Genomic DNA, 24,506 nt, shown 5'->3' with positions numbered 1-24,506 from the left:
AAGGATTATATCTAATGTTGGCTAATTGAATTTAAATAAAAAAATAAAAGAATATATCTAAATGGCTGTTATTCTAAATGAGACCTCATGAGCATGCAATGCAAATAATGAAGAGAAATATGAGGGTTCTCCTTACTATGAGAGCACTGGTGATGTAAGTACCCCACAATATTCCCTAACAAGCAGAGCACTCAGGTTTGGTTCCCAGTCAGATGTCCCTAATTGCCAAATGTTGGCTTTGCCCCTCATCCAGCATGTCACTAGGGGTTAGTTTTGTCCCTAGACTGATTTTGTGAAACACACAGAAGGATCATACAAAGAAGAAGACACAATTATAGTTTGGTAAGGCATGAAAATTTAAAGTATTTTTATGGTACTTAAAAATATATAATAATACATTGTAAAGAATTCAAATTTGTAGATATAAAGGTATATAGGTATATAAATAAATTGATATAGAAGTAAAAGGAAACAGAAGAAAATTAACATCTTAATGTATATTCTTTTTTTTTCTATGAGTTTTATGCTTTTTAAAAATTTTTTATTTTAATGTTTTTTTATTATGTTAGTCACCATACAGTACACCCTGGTTTCTTTCTTTTTTTTTTTTTAATGATTTTTTATTCTATTATGTTAGTCACCATACAGTACATCCCCGGTTTCCGATGTAAGGCTCGATGATTCATTAGTTGCGTATAACACCCAGTGCACCATGCAATACGTGCCCTCCTTACTTAATGTATATTCTTAAGGACTTCTGTGTGTGTACTCACACATGACATACACTATATATATATATATATATATATATATATATATATATATATATATATTTTGCAGAAATGGGATCATATTAATACTCCTTCATAGACAAATTTTACTTTTCCCTTTTTCATACCGATAAATGTGGATTTTCACATTATCATTTTTAATGGCCATGTACTTTCCCAGTGTATGCTATATCCTATTTTATGAACCAACTTCTTGTTAGTGGACTTTTAACTTGTGTCCAGCAGGGGTTTTTTGGTACCTATAATGAACACCTATAACGAATCCTATCGCTTCCCCCCTCCTAATCATTTATTCACTGTTCCCATTATTTTCTTAGGAAAACTTTCCAGAAATGCAACTGTGTATAGAGACACTCATTGTTTTAAAATCTGGTAAAATTGCACATCACAAAAATTTTGGACTACCATGGTTTTTGAAAATGGTCTTTCACATATAAGTCATACAAGTCTTAGAGATGTGCACTATTAGGAGAGAAAAATGGCTCAAATGCCTCTGGACTCTTGAGCTTCACAACTGAAGCCCAGACTGCTGAGCCCTCGGCCCCCAGAAACAGGAAACACTGCCAGAAAACCTTGGGAGAAAACTAATCGTACAGGTATCCAGACTTGGTAGGTCTTGCAGGATGCTTAAGCATGTTTACTAAAGAGGAAGTAGGCTAAATGTTTCATGGGAGAGAGTGCTAAATCATGAAAGGATTTAGTCTTGTTGGAGTCATAAATGTCAGCATGAACCAAATATCCCAATCTCAGTATCATCTGGTGACAGCCAGATGACACACGGACTCATGTGCTACCCCAGGCTCCTTTGGGAGTGGCCAGTGCCATGTCTTAAAGAAGAGTAATTTTAGGTGGGTCTGGAACCTGTAGTGTTCAAGGAACAGGGACACTTTCAAAATATCAAGATGGTATTGGAAAGAACAAAGGAGCAGGCTTCAAGGAGCTCCCTGGAAAGCTGGAGCATGGAGAGGGAACATACTAGAGATATTTGCAACTCTGCCAAGTCTGTGAAATTCTGTGAAGCCATACTGCTTCTCGGAAAATGAAAAGTTAATATAAAAATATGCAAACATTGTCACCTAGGAAAGAAGACTGTTTTGACATCACATGTCTGTTTAAGTGTGACTACATACTTCTCTCCATAAGGAGGAAGGGGCAAATAACATACAAATTTTAGGATTGTTTGTTCCAACTCTGTGAAAAATGTCAATGGTATTTTGATAGGGATTGCATTGAATATGTAGATGGCTCTGGGAAGCATAGACATTTTAACAATATTTGTTCTTCCTTTTTTTTTTTTTTAAAGATTTTATTTATTTATTCGACAGAGATAGAGACAGCCAGCGAGAGAGGGAACACAAGCAGGGGGAGTGGGAGAGGAAGAAGCAGGCTCATAGCGGAAGAGCCCGATGTGGGGCTCGATCCCAGATCGCCGGGATCACACCCTGAGCTGAAGGCAGACGCCCAACCGCTGTGCCACCCAGGCGCCCCAATATTTGTTCTTCCAATCCATGAGCATGGAATATTTTTCCATCTCTTTGTGGCTTCCTCAATTTCTTTCATAAGTGTTCTGTAGTTTCTGGAGTACAGATCCTTTACGCTTTTGGTTAGGTTTATGCCTAGGTATCTTACGGTTTTTGGTGCAATTGTAAATGGGATCGATTCCTTAATTTCCCTTTCTTCAGTCACATTGTTAGTGTATAGAAATGCAACTGATTTCTGTGCATTGATTTTATAACCTGCCATGTTGCTGAATTGCTGTATGAGTTCTACTAATTTGGGGGTGGGGTCTTTTGGGTTTTCCACATAAAGTATCATGTCATCTGCAAAGAGGGAGAGTCTGACTTCTTTGCCAATTTGAAATTTAAATTGCAACGAAATGATTGAGAAAAATTTACTTCATTTTGTTGACTAGCCATCATATACATTTAACGATTGAGCATTAATTGCATTACACATGGGGTGCCTGGCTGGCTCAGTCTATGGAGTGTGAAGCTCTTGGTCTCAGGGCTGTTAAGTTTGAGCCCCACAGTGGGTGTAGAGATGACTTAAAAATAAAAACTTTCTAAATGCATTACATGTAGTGCTTATTGTACTTCTCCACGCCCATAATTCTACCAGATAGTAAAACATCCAATCAGTAAGTCCCAGTGCAAATGATTGCAAAGTGAAATTGAAAATCTTGTAAAAATGTACAAGCTCATGAAATCAATGACGTGATGTTGGAGAATTTTCAAAACACAAGAGACCAAGGGTCAGCAACTACACCCCCTACTTGTTTTTGTAAATAAAGTTTTATTGGCGTGCAGCCATACCCAGTCATTGACATATTGCCTATGGGCACTTTCATGCTACTAAAGCATGGGTAAATAGCTGCAACAGAAATCTTGTAGCCTGCAAAGCCAAATATATTTCCTGACACTTGAAGAAAAGTTTATCAACCCTTACTATGGACAAATAAAATCTGGCAAGTTAGACGAGATAATTTAAAAGGTGGAACTCTAAACAGAATCATGAAATAAGTCAAGCAGAGAAAGACAATTATCATATGATTTCTCTCATCTATGGAACATAAGAACTAGGAAGATCAGTAGGGGAAGAAAGGGATAAAGAAAGGGGGGTAATCAGAGGGGGGAATGAAACATGAGAAACTATGGACTGTGAGAGGAAGGCTGAGGGCTTCAGAAGGGAGGAGGGTGGGGGAGTGGGATGGACTGGTGATTGCTAGTAAGGAGGGCACGTATTGCATGGTGCACTGGGTGTTATACGCAACTAATGAATCATCGAGCCTTACATCGGAAACCGGGGATGTACTGTATGGTGACTAACATAATATAATAAAAAAAACATTAAAAAAAAAAGAATCATGACAAGGTAGACACACCCAAGAAAAGGATTAGAATATCAAAAGTTTCAACAAACTGAGGGTTTCAGAGGGGAGGGGGGTGGGGGGATGGGCTAGCCCTGTGATGGGTATTAAGAAGGGCACGTATTGCATGGAGCACTGCGTGTTATACGCAAACAATGAATCATGGAACACTACATCAAAAACTAATGATGTACTGTATGGTGACTAACATAATACAAAATTAAAAAATAAAAGAATAGACTTGGGTTCTAAAACAAGTTTTGCGTCTATCTGTGATATATTAGGCAAATTACTTAAATTCCCCAAACTTTGGTTTCCTTTTGGTAAGAAAGAAAAAAGTTATAGAAATGATAAAAACAGCTCAAATAAAAAAAAAGAATATCAACAGCTTCAGAGATCCTTGTAAAATTAATAAATCCCGAACTATTTGTGTGAAACTGCAGTTTACAAAAGTTGAGCATCACATAAAAATTATTGTATCATAGCTCCCATGCCATAATGCATAAAATAATGCCCCTCCAAGTCAACATTTGATTCTTTTTTTCATTCTGAGAATTAGCCCACATTTACAATTACAAACTCAGTTTTCAAATGTAACAACCTAGATTTGTTTTCATAGCATAGGGATTTTTCCTAGATAAAGTCCTAAGCAAGGCTTTCTCAGCATTTACTATGTTTTCCCCATTTGTGTGTGTGTGTGTGTGTGTGTGTGTGTTTTCTTCTCATTGTCAGATTCTCAAGGTCTCATTGTGGACCTTGTATGGCTCTATCCAGTTTCTGCTACTTCATTCAGTACAGGTTCAAATGACTGGAAGTGAGAGAGACAAATCCTGGAAAGGTGGTCCCTGGGACAAATGTTAAGATGTGGGAGAAAGAGCCTCCCCCACCCCCACCCCCACACATACACAACCATCACCCAAGCAATGGAGAAGCCCAAGAGACAGAAAGTAGTGGTAACACATGAGACACCAAGAGGCAGTGGAATGTGTGGAGGGCAGACTGGTTTACCTTGTGATTGAGAAGACAGTAGACCAAGTAGATGTAGATTCCCTGTAGGACATTGATTATGCTGAAGGAATAGGCCACCACCGACCTGATGGGGTCCAGGACTCCTTCCACCAGAAAGAAGCCAAGGCCCCAAGAACAGCCCAAAATGAAAAGGTGAGCAATGGCTTTGAGCGTCAGCATCCTGCCAAAACCAAGATGCAGAATGATGTTATTCATCTCAGCTCCATGGTTCATGGCAATGCTTTCTCTCACATACTGGGATGATTTTACTCTGGCCATGGGGCTTGGGACTACTGAGAATATCAGCCTGTTCAACATGATTATCCCTGGCAGGAGTGTTATAAAGATTGACTTGTATGTAATGTTAGTATAATATATTGTGAAGTGTTAAATATCCATAATTGTTGATAGAAAGTAATACATTACATATATACAAAAAGTATATATTTATGTTTGGTATAATGAAATAGCATATGTTCCAGTATTCATAATATTAACATAATGGCATTTATTGTAATTATATACTATTAATGTATTAACTATGTTTTTTATTTTCTGTATTCTGTTGTTGTGATAACTGGAAACTTGCTGATCCTGGAGGACCTGCACATCCTGGGGTTAGCCAATTCTTAGAGCATGCCTTTCAAATGCAAACCAAACAATCCAAAGCCCACGCCCTCAATCACCTCCTTTATGGGGCTCTCACATTCCAGGCCACTGTCTACCTGCCTTAATCATCCCAGGGCTAGGTACCAGACAACTGGGGACAGTCCCTATGTCCAGGAGCCCACTGGAATTTTTTCTTTTCTTTTTAAAAAAATTTATTTTATTTAAGTTCAATTAATTAACTTGTAGTGTATTATTAGTTTCAGAGTTAGAGTTCAGTGATTCATCAGTTGCATTTAACACCCAGTGCTCATTACATCAAGTGCTCTCCTTAATGCCTGTCACCCAGTTACCCTATCCCCTCAACCACCTCCCCTCTGCAACCCTCAGTTTGTTTTCTATAGTTAAGAGTCTCTAAAATTTATATGGAACCAGAAAAGACCCTAAATAGCCAGAGGAATGTTGAAAAAGAAAACCAAAGCTGGGGGCATCACAATTCTGGGCTTTAAGCTCTATTACAAAGCTGTGATCATCAAGACAGGATGGTACTGGCACAGAAATAGACACATAGATCAATGGAATAGAATAGAGAACCCAGAAATGGACTCGCAACTCTGTGGTCAACTGATCTTCGACAAATCAGGAAAGAATATCCATTGGAAAAATGACAGTCTCTTCAACAAATGGTGTTGGGAAAATTGGACAGCCACATGCAGAAGAATGAAACGGGACCATTTTCTTAAACCATACACAAAAATAGACTCAAAATGGATGAAAGACCTAAATATGAGATAGGAATCCATCAAAATCCTAGAAGGGAACATAGGCGGCAACCTCTTTGACCTTGGCCACAGTAATTTCTTGTTAGACACCTCTCCAAAGGCAAGGGAAACAAAAGCAAAAATGAACTATTGGGACTTCATCAAGATAAAAGCTTCTACACAACAAAGGAAACAGTCAACAAAACCAACAGACAACCTACAGAATGGGAGAAGATATTTGCAAATGTCTTACCAGATAAAGGGCTGGTATCCAAGATCTATAAAGTACTTATCAAACTCAACCCCAAAAAACAAAGAATCCAGTCAAGAAATGGGCAGAAGACATGAGCAGACACTTCTCTAAAGAAGACGTACAAATGGCCAACAGACACATGAAAAAATGCTGCACATCACTTGGCATCAGGGAAATACAAATGAAAACTACAATGAGATACCACCTCACACCAGTCAGAATGGCTAAAATTAACAAGACAGGAAACAACAAATGTTGGCGAGGATGTGGAGAAGGGGGAACCCACTTACACTGTTGGTGGGAATGCAGGCTGGTACAGCCACTTTGGAAAACAGTGTGGTGGTTACTCAAGAAGTTAAAAATAGAGCTACCCTATGACACAGCAATTGCCATACTAGGTATTGACCCGAAGGACACAAAAGTGATTGGAAGGGGCACCGGCACCCCAATGTTTATAGCAGGTTTGTCCACAATAGCCAAACTATGGCAAGAACCAAGATGTCCATCAACAGATGAATGGATAAAGATGTGGTATATCTATACAATGGAATATTCAGCCATCAGAAAAGATCGACATGGTGGAATTGGAGGGTATTATGCTGAGCGAAATAAGTCAATCACAGAAAGATGACTATCATATGGTTTCACCCATATGTGGAATTTAAGAAACAAAACAGGATCATGGGGAAGGTACGGGAAAAGAAAATAAGATGAAATCAGAGAGGGAGACAAACCATAAGAGACTCCTAACTCTAGGAAACAAACAGAGGGTTGCTGGAGGGGAGGCGGGAGGGGATGGGTTAATTGGGTGATGGGCATTAAGGAGAGCACTTGATGTAATGAGCACTGAGTGTTATATGCAATGGATGAATAACTGAACTCTACATTAGAAACTAATGTTATGATATATGTTAACTAACTGAATTTAAATAAAATAAGTTAAAAAAAAAGGAGTCTTTTACTGGAATTTTTCAAACTAGCCGATCCTAAACCTGTTTACGCTGCTTCACTTCCTTCCCACAGACACCACAATAAAGGCACTTGCCTGCAATTTCCCCGTCCCTTTGCCTACTAGCCAATTCCGGTTTTCCCCAGAACATCCCCCCTCGCCTGGCACAGCATGCCCTTTCTCTTGGGGTCTCTGAGTATAACAAATTATCTTTTCAATGGCAGCTGTCTCCTGACCTAGTGTTTTTACTACGTACCTAAATAACACTTGCATGAAACAATAAGTTAATACAATACTATTAATTATAACCTGTAGTTCACAATATTAAGCACTGAAAATGACTTCTTGTAGAAATACATCCTTAGAGGTTCATATTCTGGATAAGCTTTACTTTTCACCTGGACCATATAAGTTACCCAAAATTATAAAAATGGGGAAAACTGCAAAGCCATTATTCCCCTAACTCAGGGTTTCTCAGCCTCACCACTGCTGACATTTGGGCTGGATCATCTTTGTGGTGGGGCTGTCCTGGGCATTGTAGGATGTTTAACGGCATCCCTGGCCTCTAACATCTAGATGCCAGTAGCAGCCTTCCCCTCTTCACCCCACACCCCACGTTGTGACAACCAAAAATGTCTCCAGAAAATTGGCCCCAGTTTAGAATCACTGGCCTCACTTTACACAGTGAAATATTCTGGAGGGGAAACAAAACAAAACAAACCAAAACCCTCTTTCACATGTTCTGGCTCTGTGCCCACCTACCTTGTGTTATGCACCCGGGATACTTCCTTATTGAGGGAGCTAAGCTGGCCTTTTAAAATGCACAGGGTTGTCAGATAAATTGACAAGTTGATCTGTGGAAGTGACATGAAGGGCAGAGTTTAAAGTAGGCTAATACCCAGTATTTATAATTAACTAGGAAATGGCATAGGAATCTATTCTTGAAACTTATAAAATATGTTTAGGATTTCTGAAACTCACTGGATATACACCTTGATTTTTTTTTTATGATTACGTTCAGTTAGCCAACATATAGTACATCATTAGTTTTTGATGTAGTGTTCAATGATTCATCAGTTGCATATGCCTTCATTTTTAAAAAAAAATTAACTTCCATTTTTTTTCTGATTAGAGAAGCAATATATGGTCATTATCCAAAATTAGGAAAATGAAGAAAAACAAACAGAACTTATCTGAAATTCCAGAGAAGAAACTCACACACAGAGAAAAGCACTATTTCCATTTTGGTGCTTATCTTTTCCAAGGTTTGTTTTATCTCCACATTGGCATGCCTTTTTCATAACAAAATTTTAAAATCATGTACTAAATGTTTTACACAACCATTAAAAAACCCTCAAGATTGATGATCACATTCTGTTTGCAAAATACATTCTGTCAATTCAGAAGTGAAATCATTTTCCTGGTTTCGGCATTTTACTATGATTATGTAACATGCTATCTTTGGTAAAAGCTGAGTGAAGGTTACCTGGGACTCTCTGAACTATTTTTGCAACATCTTGTGAAATTTAAGGTATTTGAAAATGAAAAAGACAGCAAGTGTTGGTGAACACGTGGAGAAATTGGAACCCTTATGCGCTGTTGGTGGGAATGTGAATTGGTGCAGCTGCTGTGGGCAACAGTATGGAGCTTTGTCAAAATATTAAAAATATAACTGACTTATGATCCAGCAATCCCACTTCTGGGTATTTATCCTAAAGAAGTTGTGATGTGATGAGCACTGGGTGTTATACGCAACTGATAAATTATTGAACACTACATCTGAAACTAATAATGTACTATATGTTGGCTAATTGAATTTAAATAAAAAAAAAAAGAATTGAAATCTAAATCTTGAAGAAATACCCACACTCCCATATTCTTTGCAGCACTCTTCACAATAGCCAAGATGTATAAACGACCCAAGTGTCCATTAACAGAATGGGTAAAGAAGATGTGCTAGAGATAGCTAGTTGTATAAATAGATGGACAGACACAGTGAAATATTGCTCAGCCCTAAAAAAGAAGGAAACCTTACAATATGTGACCACATGGATGAACCTTTGGCACATTATGCTGAGTGAAATAAGCCAGTCACAGAAGGACCAATACAGCATGGTTTCACTTCCATGGGTATCCAAAATAGTCAAACTCATAGAAGCAGAGAGTAGGATGGTGGTGTCAGGGTCTGGGGGCAGAGAAGGGTTATAAGGAGTTATGATTCAGGAAGTATAGTGTTCCAGTCATGTAAGCTGATTACACTCTGGAGTTCTTGTATGATCCCATCATGCCTATGGTTGACAATACTGCATTGTACACGTACAATTTTACTAAGAGGATACAGCTCATGTTAAATATTTTTAGTATAAGTTTTAAAAGCTAATCGACCTTGGCCACACCTTTTTTAGAAAGCCAAATCATCAGTGACGCCAATAAAGTAACACGTGATATCTTAATTTCAGCTCAGATGTGACTCTTTCCACAAAGAAAAGGGTCCCTAATCTCTTGGTATGTTCTGCTCTAAGTCCAAAGACTCTAAGGAAATTTTAAATAAGTCTTTATCCAAATATCCCTTTGTCATATCAGCTAAACACGGTATTTTCTTTTTTTCTTTTTTTTTCGCTCTTTCTCTTTTTATTTTTTTATTATAATAATTTTTTAAATTATATTATGTTAGTCACCATACAGTACATCCCTGGTTTTTGATGTAAAGTTCGATGATTCATTAGTTGCGTATAACACCCAGTGCACCATGCAATACGTGCCCTCCTTACTACCCATCACCAGCCTATCCCATTCCCCCACCCCCCTCCCCTCTGAAGCATGGTATTTTCTATATTCAAAGTAACGACAAATATTATAAACCCACCAAAACAATAACAAAAACAGGTCCCATGAAGCTCCAAATGAATTTTCCATGGAAGCTGAGCCAGCAGCTGAAAAACAGAGTAAACAACTTTCCAGATCTTCATAAAAAGAAGAAGATGCATTAAAAGACTCTTTCCCGAAACTGAAACATAGGGAGAGAAACGGGCACAAGAATTGGGTCAGGGGGAAATAATAATATAACAATGACATTACCATAACACGGAGAAAAAATTAACAATGATGAACATTCATGGAAGACTTATATTCTGAGTATAGTGGCCCAGACCATTCAGTTAAGCATCGAGCACCCACTGAATGCCGCCACATCCTTCCACTATCAGAATTCAATAACAAACTCAGAGCAGTGGCTTTGAATAGACCAGAGTCCCTCTGCGTTGGCGCTACTGACATCGGGGCTCATGGGTCTTCACGGCGGGGTTGGTCTGTGCATCACAAAGCATTTAGCAGCATCTCTGGCCACCCATCTCCCTCATTGTGACGCCCAAAGAGGTCTCCAGACACTGCTGAATGTCCCTTGTGGGGGACAAAATCACCCCTAACTGAGAACCACTGCAATAGACCAATAACACGATAAACACATATTTGGCTTTTAGTAACAAAAATACTTAGTTTCAACTCCGATTTTCATCCATCAAGGACAGTACTCTTTCCTCAAGTTGTATTTCAAAAGTAAGTTGTTTACTGCTTAGTTCGAAGGACACCCTTTTGTACATTGTTTCTTTTCCAAAAATCATCTCTACGCTAAGCCCACGATTGCCCATTTTTACTAAATTTAATTTTGCAAGTTAGAACAAATGTCGAAAGATCAGTTTGTAGGTGTGATAGAATAAAGTGAGCCTCTCTCCACTCCAAAGATGCCCAAGTCCTCACGCTCAGGATTTGTGAATTGCTACTTTACAAGGCAAAAGGGGCTCTGCAGATATAACTGAGTGTAAGGATCTTGGAATGCGGAGGTTATCCTGGGTTACTCGAATGGATCCCATGTAATCACAAGCGTTCTTAGAAGTGGAAAGGAGAGGCAGAAGGGAGGCAGAAGGATTTAAAGGTGCAATGTTGCCAGGTCTGAAGACAGAGGAAGGGGGACATAAGCTGAGGAATATGGGTGGCCCCTTAAGGCTGGAAACCCCCCTAGAGCCAAGAAGGAATGTACTTGCCAATAGCTTGATTTTAGCTCAGGGAGACCCATGTTGGACTTCCGACCTACAGAGCTCTAAGATAATAAAATTGCATTGTTTTAAGCCACCAAGTTTGAGCTAATTGTTAGAACAGCTAATTTGTTAGAACAGCAATAGGAAATTTTTAAAAAAATATCTCATTTATTTATTTGGCAGAGAGAGAGACAGCCAGCGAGAGAGGGAACACAAGCAGGGGGAGTGGGGAGGAAGAAGCAGCCTCCCAGCGGAGGAGGCCGATGCAGGGCTCGATCCCAGAACGCCAGGATCACGCCCTGAGCCGAAGGCAGATGCTTAACAACTGAGCCACCCAGGCACCCCCAGCAATAGGAAATTAACACAGTAAGACCTTTTAAAATTAAAATGACATATAACATAGGAGGTTTACCTCTTCGTGGTCCCCCTGACCACACTATTTAAAATATCATCTCACATATATTCCCATTTCTCTGCTTTGATTTCTGTGGTGGTAGCTATCAAAGCCTAACATTATATTGCCTGTCTATTAGCTTATTGTCTGCTTTGTTTCTCAGGGTGCCCACAGAGCCTACAACAGTGCAGGTAGTAGGAGTTTATACATATATTATTACTTCTTCGTGACAAAGACACCGTGCTTACTGAGTTTGTGTTCCATAATTGCTGTGTCCGACGCCTGCAGACACAGCTACAATCACAGCCGGGATCCCGTAGCCAAGTGGATACATGAACCTCCTCTTGAACTTCCTGGTACTGATGTAGTTGGCCACCTTGAGGTTCTTGACAGTTAGGAAGAGATGCAGCCCTTCAAGGAGCATCCAGGTGAAGGAGGCCAGGTAGAGGTAGTGCAGCAGCCCTGCGATGATGGAGCACAGCACCTGGAGGGGAGACAAGAGTGGGGAGAATCTGATGGTGCATGGAGAACGATGTCCACCATTGCTTGGAGCAAAGGGGATGCAAGGTAAACGGAACACAGTTGTGCAGAGCAAGATGCTTGGATTGAGTTCCTGTACTTCTCTGGGTTGGCTCATGGTGGCAAACTCAAATACTTAGAGAGGGCCAGGCAGGCAGCACGTATCTGTCAAGCAGGCGAGCGTTAGGGAATAGGCAGGGGTTGGAACTGTGCCACCTGACCCTTCTGAAAAGTAGCGGTTGCTTTCAGCTCCAGCAATGGTTTCCATTCAAGAATGTGGGCCCAATATTGCCAGTGTTTCCTTTCTTTAAAACGTATACACACACGCACACACCTGGAAATCTGGATTGTTGTGTAAAATCTCTCAGTTTTTAAATGTGGACAGCTTTCAAAAAAAATTGTGGGAAAATATACAGTACATAACACAGAAGTTACGGTCTTACCATTTATGAGTGCATGGTTCTTGGTCTAGTCGATGCCTGTAAGTGTTAAGTACATTCACAGTGTTGTGCAGCCATGCCCACCATCCGTCTGCAGAACTCTTTTCATTTTGCAGAACTGAAATCTGTCCCCATGAAACACTGACTTCCCACCCCCTCCCCCACCCCTGGTTCCCACCATCTACTCTCTGTCTCTGTGGATGTGCGTGATTCTTCTAGGGACCTTCTATGAGTGGAATCAGACAGGATGTGTCCTTTTGTGACTGGCTTATTTCATTAAGCACAATGTCCCCGAGGTCCATCCATGTTGTAGCAGGTGTCACTATGTCCTTCCTTTTTAAGGCGGAATCATATTCCATCCTATGTACATACCGCGCTTGGTTTACCCACCATCTGTCAAGACACTTAGGCTGTTTCTACCTTTGGCTATTGTGAACAGTGCTACTGTGAACATGGGCGTGCAAATGTCTCTTTCAGAACTTGCTTTCAATTCTTCGAGGTAAGTACCCAGAGGCTGGCAACTCTTTTTAAATTAAAAACCAGCCAAGCAGACTCAACAAAAAACAACTGCTGACAGTTAGGTCTGGGAAACAACTTTGTGACCTTTAGAGTCATCTTGCGCGTGCATATAACACTACCCGAGAGAGATGAGTATCCTCCGTTTAAAGTTTTCATTTAGGGGCGCCTGGGTGGCACAGCGGTTAAGCATCTGCCTTCGGCTCAGGGCGTGATCCTGGGGTTATGGGATCGAGCCCCACATCAGGCTCCTCCGCTATGAGCCTGCTTCTTCCTCTCCCGCTCCCCCTGCTTGTGTTCCCTCTCTCGCTGGCTGTCTCTATCTCTGTTGAATAAATAAATAAAATATTAAAAAAAAATAAAGTTTTCATTTAGCAAAGTGCCGAAAGATGACCCAATGGCTTCAGATGAGCTGTATGATCACAGATAATCACAAAATAAACACTTCAGTGTCCTTCCTCATCTGCCGAATAAGCTTGATAGCTACAGATCTGCACGGTCTACTTTGTGGAGACACTCATGGGGCTATTTACATTAAAATTCATTAGGATTAAACAAAATTTAAGAGTCAGTTCCTCAGCTACACTAGCCAGAGTCAAGTGCTTAATAGCCACATGTGGCCATTCGCTCCCATATTGAAGAGTTCGTATGTAGAATATTTTCATCCTAACAGGAAGTTCTGCGAGAAGGTGCTGCTCTGGAGCTGTGTGCCCTGGATTAAGTGAAGGGCAGTCAGGTTCTTAACTAAAACGTCACAAAGCCTATTATATGATATCAGGCAAACTTTAGGTCTGCCAAGTTGAAATAAATTAGTTTGACTAGATATGTGATTTTCACCATTTCTTTTTAAACGATATTTATTTATTTATCTGAGAGAGGGATGAGAGGGGCAGAGGAAGTAGGAGAGGGGAGGCAGACTCCCCTCTGAGTGTGGGGCAAAGCAGGGCTCAATCTCATGACGCTGAGATCATGTCCTGAGCCAAAACCAAGAGTCGGACGTTTAACTCACTGAGCTACCCAAGCGCCCTAATTTTCACCATTTCATAGCCAGGGAACTCCCTTCTAACCCTCATTCCTCAAGACCCACTACTGACAGCACAAAAAGGGCAACTGTTGGCAATGGGGGTTGAACTGTCCACCCAGATTGTTAGACCTTCCTTCCCTCTTCCTACATCCAGCTACCCTTACTTGGGCTTTGGGAGCGTAGTGGCAAAGCCACTGGAAATGTTCACAGAAAAGTGAGTCTCAGCTATTTCTCCTACCTTGGGCTCTGTCCGGTCAATGCCCGTGAGGAAGAGCAGGTGGGCCAGGAAGAGGCAGATGGAGAGCTGCAGGTGGAGGGAGGTGCTGGTGTTCTGGATGGGTCGGCACAGGAGGAAGGTGAGGGCTGCCAGGAGGAGGCACAGCAGAGAGAGGCTCAACCCCACATATGTGATCATGGTCAGCACAGGATCCACCTATGAGCCACGAAAGAAGGAATCCGTTACAGTTTCCAGTTACGTTGTTATGTGCCTGATGGGTGTCTCAGGTCTGTCCCTCAGACAAATGACTTTAACTCTCTGAGATCCGGTGTCCCCATATTTAAAATGGAGGCAGTATTACAGGCTGGTTGTGTCCCCCGCCCACAAATTAATATGTGGAAGGCCTAAAATATGGGGACTTCAAAATATGACTGTATTTAGAGACAGGGTTAAGTGAGCTACATGACGTCGTTAGGGTGGGCCCTGATCCAATAGGCTTGGTGTCCTTATTAGAAATTTAGAAACAGACAGGTAGTGAGGACACAGGGAGATGGAGTCCATCTGCCGCCAAGGAGAGCGGTCTCAGAAAAAAACAATTCTGTCAACACCTTGAACTTGGACTTCTAGATTCTGGATCTATGATAAAATAAGTTTTTGTAGTTTAAGCCACCCAGTCTATGGAACACTGTCATCGCACCCCTGGCAAAGTAATGGAGGCATGAAGAGCATTTTCTACACAGGGCTGTTGGAAAACTGAAACCACCAGACCGGCGTGGTCCCATAGAAATATCACAGGAGCATCATTCACAATAGCCAAGACATGGAAGCAACCTAGATATCCATCGATGGATGGATGAGGAAGACACTGAGGTGTATATACACAATGGAATGTTACTCAGCCTTAAAAAAGAAGGAAATCCTGCCATTTGTGACAACGTGGATGAACCCTGAGAACTTCAGGCTGAGGGAAACAAGCCAGACACAGGAAGACCAATACTGCATGATCTCACATATATGCAGAATCTAAAAGAGTCAAAGTCACAGAAGCAGAGAATAGAATGTTGGTTGCCAGGGGCTGGGAGGTGATGAAAATGAGGCGATGTGGCCAAGGGTCACCAAGCTTCAGTTATGCAAGCTGAGTGAGTTCTGGGGATCTAATGTGCAGTGTGGTGGCAACAGTTAACAATGCTGTATTGGATACTTGAAATTTGCTAAGAGAGTAGATCTCAAACTTTCTCATCACATGTACACATGACACGACACCCATGCAGAGGTGATGGGTAAGGTCTGTAGCTTGACTGCGAAGATCTTGTCACAATGCATACACATTCACGAAAATACCGAGTTGTTCACCTTAAATATACAATTTTTACATGTCAAGGATATCTCAAAAAAGTGTTTTTTTCAAAAAAAGATACATCCTATGAGGGAATTTTACATATTCTAGTAGCCCCATTAAAAATGTAAAAAGAAATGTGAGAACAATTTACTAGTTTATTTTCTTCAACCTAATAGCTTCCAAGTATTATCAGTTCAATGTATGATCGATGTAAAGGTAAGGAGTTATTCAGGAGGTGTTTGACATTCTTTCCCTCTGTGTTGAGGGAGCACAGAGCCGTTCCTGCTGTCACTTGCCCATATCAGAGAGAGAAGTTTGTAACCTACAATACAATTCACTTATTTTGAGGTCCATTACTTACTATGTTCCCATTCGCAGAGGCAGTGGGTACCTTCCACACACTTAGAATCTGCCTGACAGTCCTAGATGCGACAAATATTTGTCTAGGGTATGAATCCCCTTGTAAAATGCAGATCCCTGACCTCCACTCCAGGTTTTTCAGAATCTAAATCTCTTGAGGATGGAGCCAAGAATCTGCATTATAAATAAGCACCCTGCCCCCGTGGTCCTGTGGAACAGAAAACTGTGAGAAGCACTAAATGGCTTGCACTCCCAGGTCAACATTCTAGTGATTTCCACTGAAAATGTCAACAGCCTTTCATGAATAGAGGGCTTGCTCTAAAACCTCTCTCCATTCAATGTCGGAATGCAATCAATCCTCTTTTTAATGGAACTTGATAATGTTCCATTCAATGGAGGTAAGTTTACTTACAGAAGTAGAGGTTACCTTTAGTTTGGTGGATGCCATGAGGATGGCAAAGCTGGAGAGGTGGTTGCAACTGCAAAGGGTTTGATTTTCATCTGAGGAAATGACTTGACAGCCTTCATTAGACCAAGACGACCCTTGCCAGTAGACACAGATGGACTGCTCATTTTCTCTCTTCACCTGGAGAATAACCACATTGTCTTAGTCCAGTCATAGAACAACTAACATTTATTGATTGTTGCTCATATTCCAAAATACACTAGGCATTTTGCATCTATTACCTCATTTACCCCTTCCAAAACCCTTGTGAGGTAGATATTCCTATACTTCTTTTACTCAGGAGGAAACTGACAATTGGACCCTGGTGATAATCAAGGAGATGGGATTCCAGTCCTGGAGTTCTGACTTCAGAGCCATAAATATTAACCATCCTACTTGACTGTTTCTCTCATTTGTAAGGTAAATGAGAAGAGGAAGGATAAAGGAGATCATTTTTGATGTCCAGGCAATGTGATTTCTGGGAGAAGAGAATATATCTGTTGAATTTTGAACTAGTACTTCTTTTCTCCCTTGCAATTGTCCTCATCACAGACACCGATAGCACTGATGGATATCTCCATATGCAGGCACCAAGCTGTAGACTCGGCACGGAATAACTCGATTGACATCCACATAGGCTTATGGTGTAGGTTCTGTTACTGTCCCAGATGCATGTGTTGGGGGATAGAGACAGAGAACCTAAGTAATGCTCACACCCCAAAATACAGTACATGCACAAAAGTGTTGTTTCACTGTTCTCTGATTTGAAGCATAGAAGGACTTGCCCATTGAAGCTGCTACAAGTGAACAGCTTAACTATAATGGGCCCCAGTGGGAGGCAGGTATAAATGGGGCCAGAATGCTTTCACACAGTCACTCAGTCATGCCCAAAGTCTAATTATATGATGGAGACAAAAGTTTTTTCTTTCCTTAATCCAGGTCTAAGGGTGTTTGTAAGAAAAAAAATATATATCCTGTGTTCAGCCAATAGCGGGAAAAGGGGAAATGGTGTCTAAATATTGCTTAGCAATATCACTGATGGGAAAAAAAAGGAAGTAAAAAATACTCTGAGTGTTCACCACCTCTTGTGTCCTGAAATTCCCATGCAATTGCATTTAAAAAAAATTAACAATGGTTGAGCCTAGAAAGTAATGGTATCTAATGCTTGGGAATGCTTACTATGTGTCGGACTTTTTAATAAAGCTTTTATTATGGTCAAAATTGCATAATATAAAATTTCCCATCCTAACCATTTTTGAGTGGACAGCACTGTAGGGTTAAGTATATCCACATTGTTGTGCAACCCAACTCCAGAACTTTTTAAAACAGTTGTCAGAGAGAAAGAGAGAGAGAGAGAGAGAGAGAGCACACAAGCAGAGGGAGAAGCAGCCTCCCCACTGAGCAAGGAGCCTGATGTGGGACTCGATTCCAGAACCCTGAAATCATGACTTGAGCTGAAGGCAGACGCTTAACCAACTGAGCCACCCAGGTGACACATCCAGAGCTTTTTCATTTCGTAAAACTGAAACACTGCCCATTAAAAAACAACTCCTTATTTCTCTCCCCACAGCTCCTGGCAAACACGCTTCGACTTTCTGTTTCTATGAACCTGACTACTCTGGGGACCTCATACAAAATGGAAGATTACAGTGTTTGTCTTTCTGTGTCTGGCATATTTCACTTAGCATAATGTCCTCGAGGTTCATCCATGTTGTAGCATATATCAAAATTGTATTTCTTTATTTTTCAAGTTTTTATTTAAATTCTAGTTATTTAACATATATGGTAAAATTGGTCTCAGATATAGAATTGAGTCATTCATCACTTACATATAACACCCAGTGCTTATTTCTTTTTAAAGCTAAATACTATTTGATATTATTTCATATTGTTATACTAGGTTCAAGGTTTTGAGGAACGACCATACTGCTTTCTACAGTGGCTGCATCATTTTATGTTCCTACCAACAGTGCACAGTGATTCCAATTTCTCTCCATCCTCACCCTATTTTGTTTTGTTTTTATAGTAGCCATACTAATGGATGTGAGGTGATATGTCATTGTGGTTTTGACTTACATTTACCTAATGGTTAGTGATTTTCAGCATCATTACATGTGCTTCTTCACCATCTGTATATCGTCTTTTGAGAAACGTATATTCAGACCCTTTCTCTCTCTCTCTCTTCCTTATTATGATACGTTAGTCACCATACAGTACATCATATTTTGTAGCTGTTGTTGAATTGTAGACATTCTTTATGTAGTCTAGGTACTAATCCCGTAGGGTACTTTCTCCCATTCCATGGGTTACCTTTTCACTCCATTGACTATGTCCTTCGATGCACAGAAGTTTTTAGTTTGATGTTATCCGTTTGTTTATTTCTACTTTTGTTGCCTGTTCTTTTGGTATCATAACTGAGAAACTCTTGCCATGTCAATTTAATGAAGCTTTTCCACTATGTTTTCTTCTAGGAATTTTATAGTTTTAGGTCTTACATTTCTGTCTTTGATTCATCTTGTTCATGTTGTGTATGGTGTAAGGGTCCACTTTGCTCTTTGGCATGCAGATATCCAATTTTCCCAGCACCATTTGCTGATGTCAGGCACTATTTCAAGGGCTTTACACACATGGACTTATTTATCCCACACACCAACAAGGCACGTTGCTATTACCAGTAGCAGAACCTCAGCATCTGGGCTGAGCTCAGCTCAGAAGGCTGGGTAATTTGCCTAACTAGTGAGTGGGAAGGGAGCTGGGACTTGAACCCAGAGTATTCATCTCCAACTCTCCCTGTAGTGATTTAAAATATGCCCATCAATTCTTTGGCACGCCCTTCAAAATGTCAAGTCTAAATCCACTTCCTTTGGTGCAGTCTCGCTTGGAGCACTCATGGAAGCCAGCTGCCATTCCATGAGAACACTGAAGCAGCTCTCGGAGAGCCCCAGTGGCAAGAACAGAAGCCTCTTGCCAACAGCTACATGGGGGAACCACCTTGAAAACAAACCCTTTAGCCTCAGTGAAGCCTGCTGGTGACAAGCCCCAGCCAACCTCTTGACACCAAATATTGAGAAACCTTGAGCCAGAGCCACCCAACTAAGCCACTCCCAGATTCCTGACCCACAAAAACAGAGTGAGATAATAAATTCATATTGCTTTAAGTTTCCAAGTTCTGGGGTAATTATTTACACAGCAAACAACCCATTTGAAGAAGACAGAATCATTTCTAATTTTGGCAAAGTTCTAAAATCCAGAAAACGTTTCCATTGGAATGTGCTTGGTATGATGCCTTGTTACAGCAATTAAGAAGCACTTCAAAAACACATAAGGACTATCACTCATCTCACATGGTGGTCCCGGAATGGTGCCTTCTTAAACTGTGACCAGTTTTATTTGGACCAGTTTGATAAGTCAGGCCTGTCCAGAGCCTTGGGGGCCATTTGAGGGGCTGATTCTGAAGTTATCTCCTCAATACAGCTCAGGGGTACCTCAGTTTCTCAGGAAATTATATCACACCCTTGGTTTATTTTGGACTTTCCAACACCATGTCTCCCAGATGAGATAGAACTGATTTCATTTTTAAAACAAAGCTGGGGCCATCACGTTGCCTGATTTCAAGCTATACTACAAAGCTGTGATCACAAAGTCAGCATGGTACTGGCACAAAAACAGACACATAGACCAATGGAACAGAATAGAGAACCCAGAAATGGACCTTCGGCTCTATGGGCAACTAATCTTTGACAAAGCAGGAAAAAACATCCAGTGGAAAAAAGACAGTCTCTTCAATAAACGGTGCTGGGAAAATTGGACAGCTACATGCAAAAGAATGACACTTGACCACTCTCTCACACCATACACAAAGATAAACTCCAAATGGATGAAAGATCTCAATGTGAGACAGGAATCCATCAAAATCATAGAGGAGAACATAGGCTATAACCTCTTTGACATCGGCCATAGCAACTTCTTTCATGACACATCTCCAAAGGCAAGAGAAACAAAAGAAAAAATGAACTTGTGGGACTTCATCAAGATAAAAAGCTTCTGCACAGCCAAGGAAATAGTAAAAATAAAACTAAGAGGCAGCTCATGGAATGGGAGAAGATATTTACAAATGACACTACAGATAAAAGACTGGTATCCAAGATCTACAAAGAACTTCTCAAACTCAATACATGAGAAACAAATCATCAAATCAATAAATGGGCAGAAGATATGAACAGACACTTTTCCAATGAAGACATACAAATGGCAGACAGACACATGAAAAAATGTTCAAAATCGTTAGGCATCAGGGAAATTCAAATCGAAACCACATTGAGATGCCACCTTACTAGAATGGCAAAAATTGACAAGGCAGGAAACAACAAACGTTGGAGAGGATGTGGAGAAAGGGGATCCCTCTTACACTGTTGGTGGGAATGCAAGTTGGTACAGCCACTCTGGAAAACAGTGGGGAGGTCCCTTAAAAAGTTAAAAATTGAGCTACCCTTTGATCCAGCAATTGCACTACTGGGTATTTACCCCAAAGATACAGATGTAGTGAAGAGAAGGGCCATATGCACCCCAATGTTCATAGCAGCATTGTCCACAATAGCCAAATTGTGGAAGGAACCGAGATGCCCTTCAACAGATGACTGGATTAAGAAGATGTGGTCCATATATACAATGGAATATTACTCAGCCATCAGAAAGAACGATTACCCAACATTTGCAGCAACATGGACAGGACTGGAGGAGATTATGCTAAGTGAAATAAGTCAAGCAGAGAAAGACAATTATCATATGGTTTCACTCATTTATGGAACATAAGAAATAGCAGGGAGATCCGTAGGAGAAGGAAGGGAAGAATGAAGGGGGGGTAAACAGAAGGGGGAATGAACCATGAGAGATATGGACTCTGGGAAACAAACTGAGGGCTTCAGAGGAGCGGGGGGGGGGGGGGCGGGATTGGGATAGGCCGGTGATGGGTATTAGGGAGGGCATATATTGCATGGAGCACTGGGTGTTATATGCAAATAATGAATCATGGAACACTATATCAAAAACTAAGGATGTACTGTATGGTGACTAACATAACATAATAAAAAATTATTAGTAAAAAAATAAAATTATGTTCAGTTAGCCAGCATATAGTACATCCTAAGTTTTTGTTGTAGAATCGATTTCATTTTTACAGACTTCCAACCTGTGAATTCATCAGCAGGGAAATGAGCAATGGGTGTTATATGCAAACAATGACTCATGGAACACTACATCAAAAATTATGACATACTCTATGGTGACTAACATAACATAATAAAAAAATAGATGGATAAGGAAGAAAAAAAAGAAACATTCCCATTTAATTACAAAATCCCTGCAAATATAAGAGTCACTTGGTTCTCACACACCTTTTCATGCTGAAATGTGAAATTAATGGACATGGACAGCGAGGTGTTCTTTCTGGATCCCATTGTACCACTCACCACCTTGGAGTTCAGGTAGAAATTATGCAACTTTTCCTTTGTCGTTAGGTTTTCCTCAGACACAAAGCTCTTGTCGATGATGGGACCAATAGAAGCATAAGATATAAATGCGACAATACCTGGGATAAAGAAGAAAACCCCACCTAGTTTCAGTGATGCCCATTTGGGGGCAACATAAATGATTTAGGGAATCACCTATATTAACTTTCATTTGTGAATAGGATGCCAGACCATTGGAAAAAATTATTTTAGTTCCCATTAGTTGAGCCTTTACTGTGGGACAATGTGCTAAGTCATCCATATAAGTCATAATCATTTAATTTTTAATGCATTTTTAAATTTAAATAACAATTTCATCATTACTACCACTCTTGCTAGGGAAAATTTTTCTTTGGCACTTTATAGTTAAGGAAAAGTTTAGAGATATTAAATAACTAACTTTAGTTTTGAGCTAGGAAAAGGTGAAGTCATTATTATATTCCCCCAAAATTTCAATGCAAATCAATGAATAGATGGAAGGAATGAAGGCAGAGGGGAAAGAGGCAGGCAGTTTAGTAGATGGGTGAGTGGGTGAGTATATGGATGGAAGAATGGATGGATGGACAGAGGGAGGAAAGGAAGGATAAATGGAAGCGTGGATGGATAGATGGATGGATGAAGGATGGATGGATGGAAGGGTGGAGGATTGCATGGATGCATGGGTGGATAGATGGAGGGAGAAAAGAAGGATGGAAGAATGGATGGATAGATGGAAGGGTGGATGAATGGGTGGATGGATGGATGAAAGGAAAGATGAAAGATTGGGTGGATGCATGGATGGATGGGTGGAGGATTGAGTGGATTTAGAGAAGGAAGAAGGGAGTAAAGGAAAGGGAAGAGAAAGAAAGAGGGATGGAAGGAGAAAAGGTGGAAGAAAGAAGGAAAGAGAGAAGGGGAGAAGAAGGGAAGAGATGAAGGAGAGACCAAGGAAGTGAAAGAGGGAGAAAAAGACTATTAGCAGGCAAGTTTGTGAGAGGGAAAGGTCATATGAAAAATAGTAAAGGAAATATCTTAAAGGTGATTAAATATAGACTTTGCACAGTTTTTAAGATGAGCTAGACAAATATGAAATCACTATGTTGTACACTTAAAACTAATGTTATATGTCAGTTATACCTCAAGTAAAATTTTTTAAAAATTTAAAACTTGAAGCAAAAAATAAATGAATAAAAACCCACAAATATTCAGAAATTTAAAAAAAGAGAGAGAGCTAAAAGGCTGATTGATTTCCTCTAGGAAATAGGGAGACATTCACCGTTCACATACAGGGGAAAGACATCTGTTTAAGGAGACCAGCCTGGAGAACTTCAGAGGGTGGAAGTGATTCAAGCAAGGAATAGACTTGGGAAGTCATTAAGAAATCTCAACTCTAATCCTGCTCCAACACATCCAAAGTAACCAGAATAGGATTCTTTTCTTTTCCTTTTTCTTTTCTTCTGGCTGTAAGAGCCCAAGGTGAATTTCCCAGACTCTGGCTTTATAAATGTCATCCACAGAACTTAAGTAACAATAAAGGGCTTCTAGGAACTGTTTTACAGGAGCAACATGGAATTCCATTCAGAAAATTCTTGGACTGGTAGTCTAAGTTCTAGGGCCACCATATAGAGTACCTCCCGAGCTTTCCTTCTCAACGGTGGTGCAGTGAATATCCATGGTCTGTTTTTCTGCCTTCAACCTGAATGTCTTCTTCAGCCTGCAGTTCTTAACCCTTCGTGTTTCAATGGCTAAAAAACAGAGAATTTTTGGTCAACAGCAACATCCACTTGCCTGCCTGCTCCAATGTGATAATCCTCTGCACTGGATACCAAAAAGAAAAGACTGCACACTCACAGGATTCCTGATTAGTGTGGAAAAGAAATGGCCAAACTCTGTGGGCATTTAGCCAAATTCAAAAAGTGAACTAAGAATTAACCAGGGACCTTTACTCTTTTCCTTATCATTATTGGGATAAAATACACATATCATGAAACTTAACCATTTTTTAATAATAATTTTTTATTATGTTGTGTTAGTCACCATACAGTACATCCCTAGTTTTTGATATAAAGTTCCATGATTCATTACTTGCCTATAACACCCTCATCCAACCCCGGCTGCCACCATCTGCTTCTTGTGTCCATGGATGGGATTCCTCTAGGGACACCCTATGAGTGGGATAATAGAGTATTTGCTCTTTTGTGTCTGGCTTATTTCACTGAGCATAATGTACTCAAGGGTCATCCATGTTGTAGCCGGTGTCAGAATGTCCTTCCTTTAAGGCTGAATAATATTATGTTGTCTGGATACACCACATTTTGTTTATCTAGTCATCTGTGAGTGGTCACTTGGGTTGCTTCCACCTGTTAGCTACTGTGAATAATGCTGCTGTGAACATGGATGTATGAATATCTCTTTGAGTTCCTGCTTTCAATTCTTTGGAGTATAGACCCAGAAGTGGAATTGCTGGGTTATATAGTAATTCTATGTTTAATTTTTTG

The 24,506-nt window shown here is 40.3% G+C and overlaps 1 protein-coding gene across 1 annotated transcript in view; it reads right to left on the bottom strand.

Moving 5' to 3' along the window:
• The window catches only part of LOC113242672 (putative adhesion G protein-coupled receptor E4P), a 49,634-nt gene that overhangs the window by 3,499 nt on the left and 21,629 nt on the right, over positions 1 to 24,506 (bottom strand). The window contains exons 5-12 of the mRNA XM_057311250.1: positions 23,640 to 23,753; positions 21,916 to 22,109; positions 16,505 to 16,663; positions 14,400 to 14,594; positions 11,911 to 12,146; positions 10,101 to 10,167; positions 7,997 to 8,088; positions 4,666 to 4,846 (exon numbers count right to left, since the gene is read on the bottom strand). Of these exons, the coding sequence (XP_057167233.1) occupies positions 4,666 to 4,846; positions 7,997 to 8,088; positions 10,101 to 10,167; positions 11,911 to 12,146; positions 14,400 to 14,594; positions 16,505 to 16,663; positions 21,916 to 22,109; positions 23,640 to 23,753 (1,238 nt within the window). The remainder of the gene's footprint in view (positions 1 to 4,665; positions 4,847 to 7,996; positions 8,089 to 10,100; positions 10,168 to 11,910; positions 12,147 to 14,399; positions 14,595 to 16,504; positions 16,664 to 21,915; positions 22,110 to 23,639; positions 23,754 to 24,506) is intronic.

This window comes from Ursus arctos, unplaced genomic scaffold (genome assembly GCF_023065955.2).
Source record: "Ursus arctos isolate Adak ecotype North America unplaced genomic scaffold, UrsArc2.0 scaffold_14, whole genome shotgun sequence".
NCBI lineage: Eukaryota > Metazoa > Chordata > Mammalia > Carnivora > Ursidae > Ursus > Ursus arctos.
The sequence above is the reverse complement of the archived record's forward strand: the minus strand, read 5'-3'. Positions and strand labels throughout refer to the sequence as shown.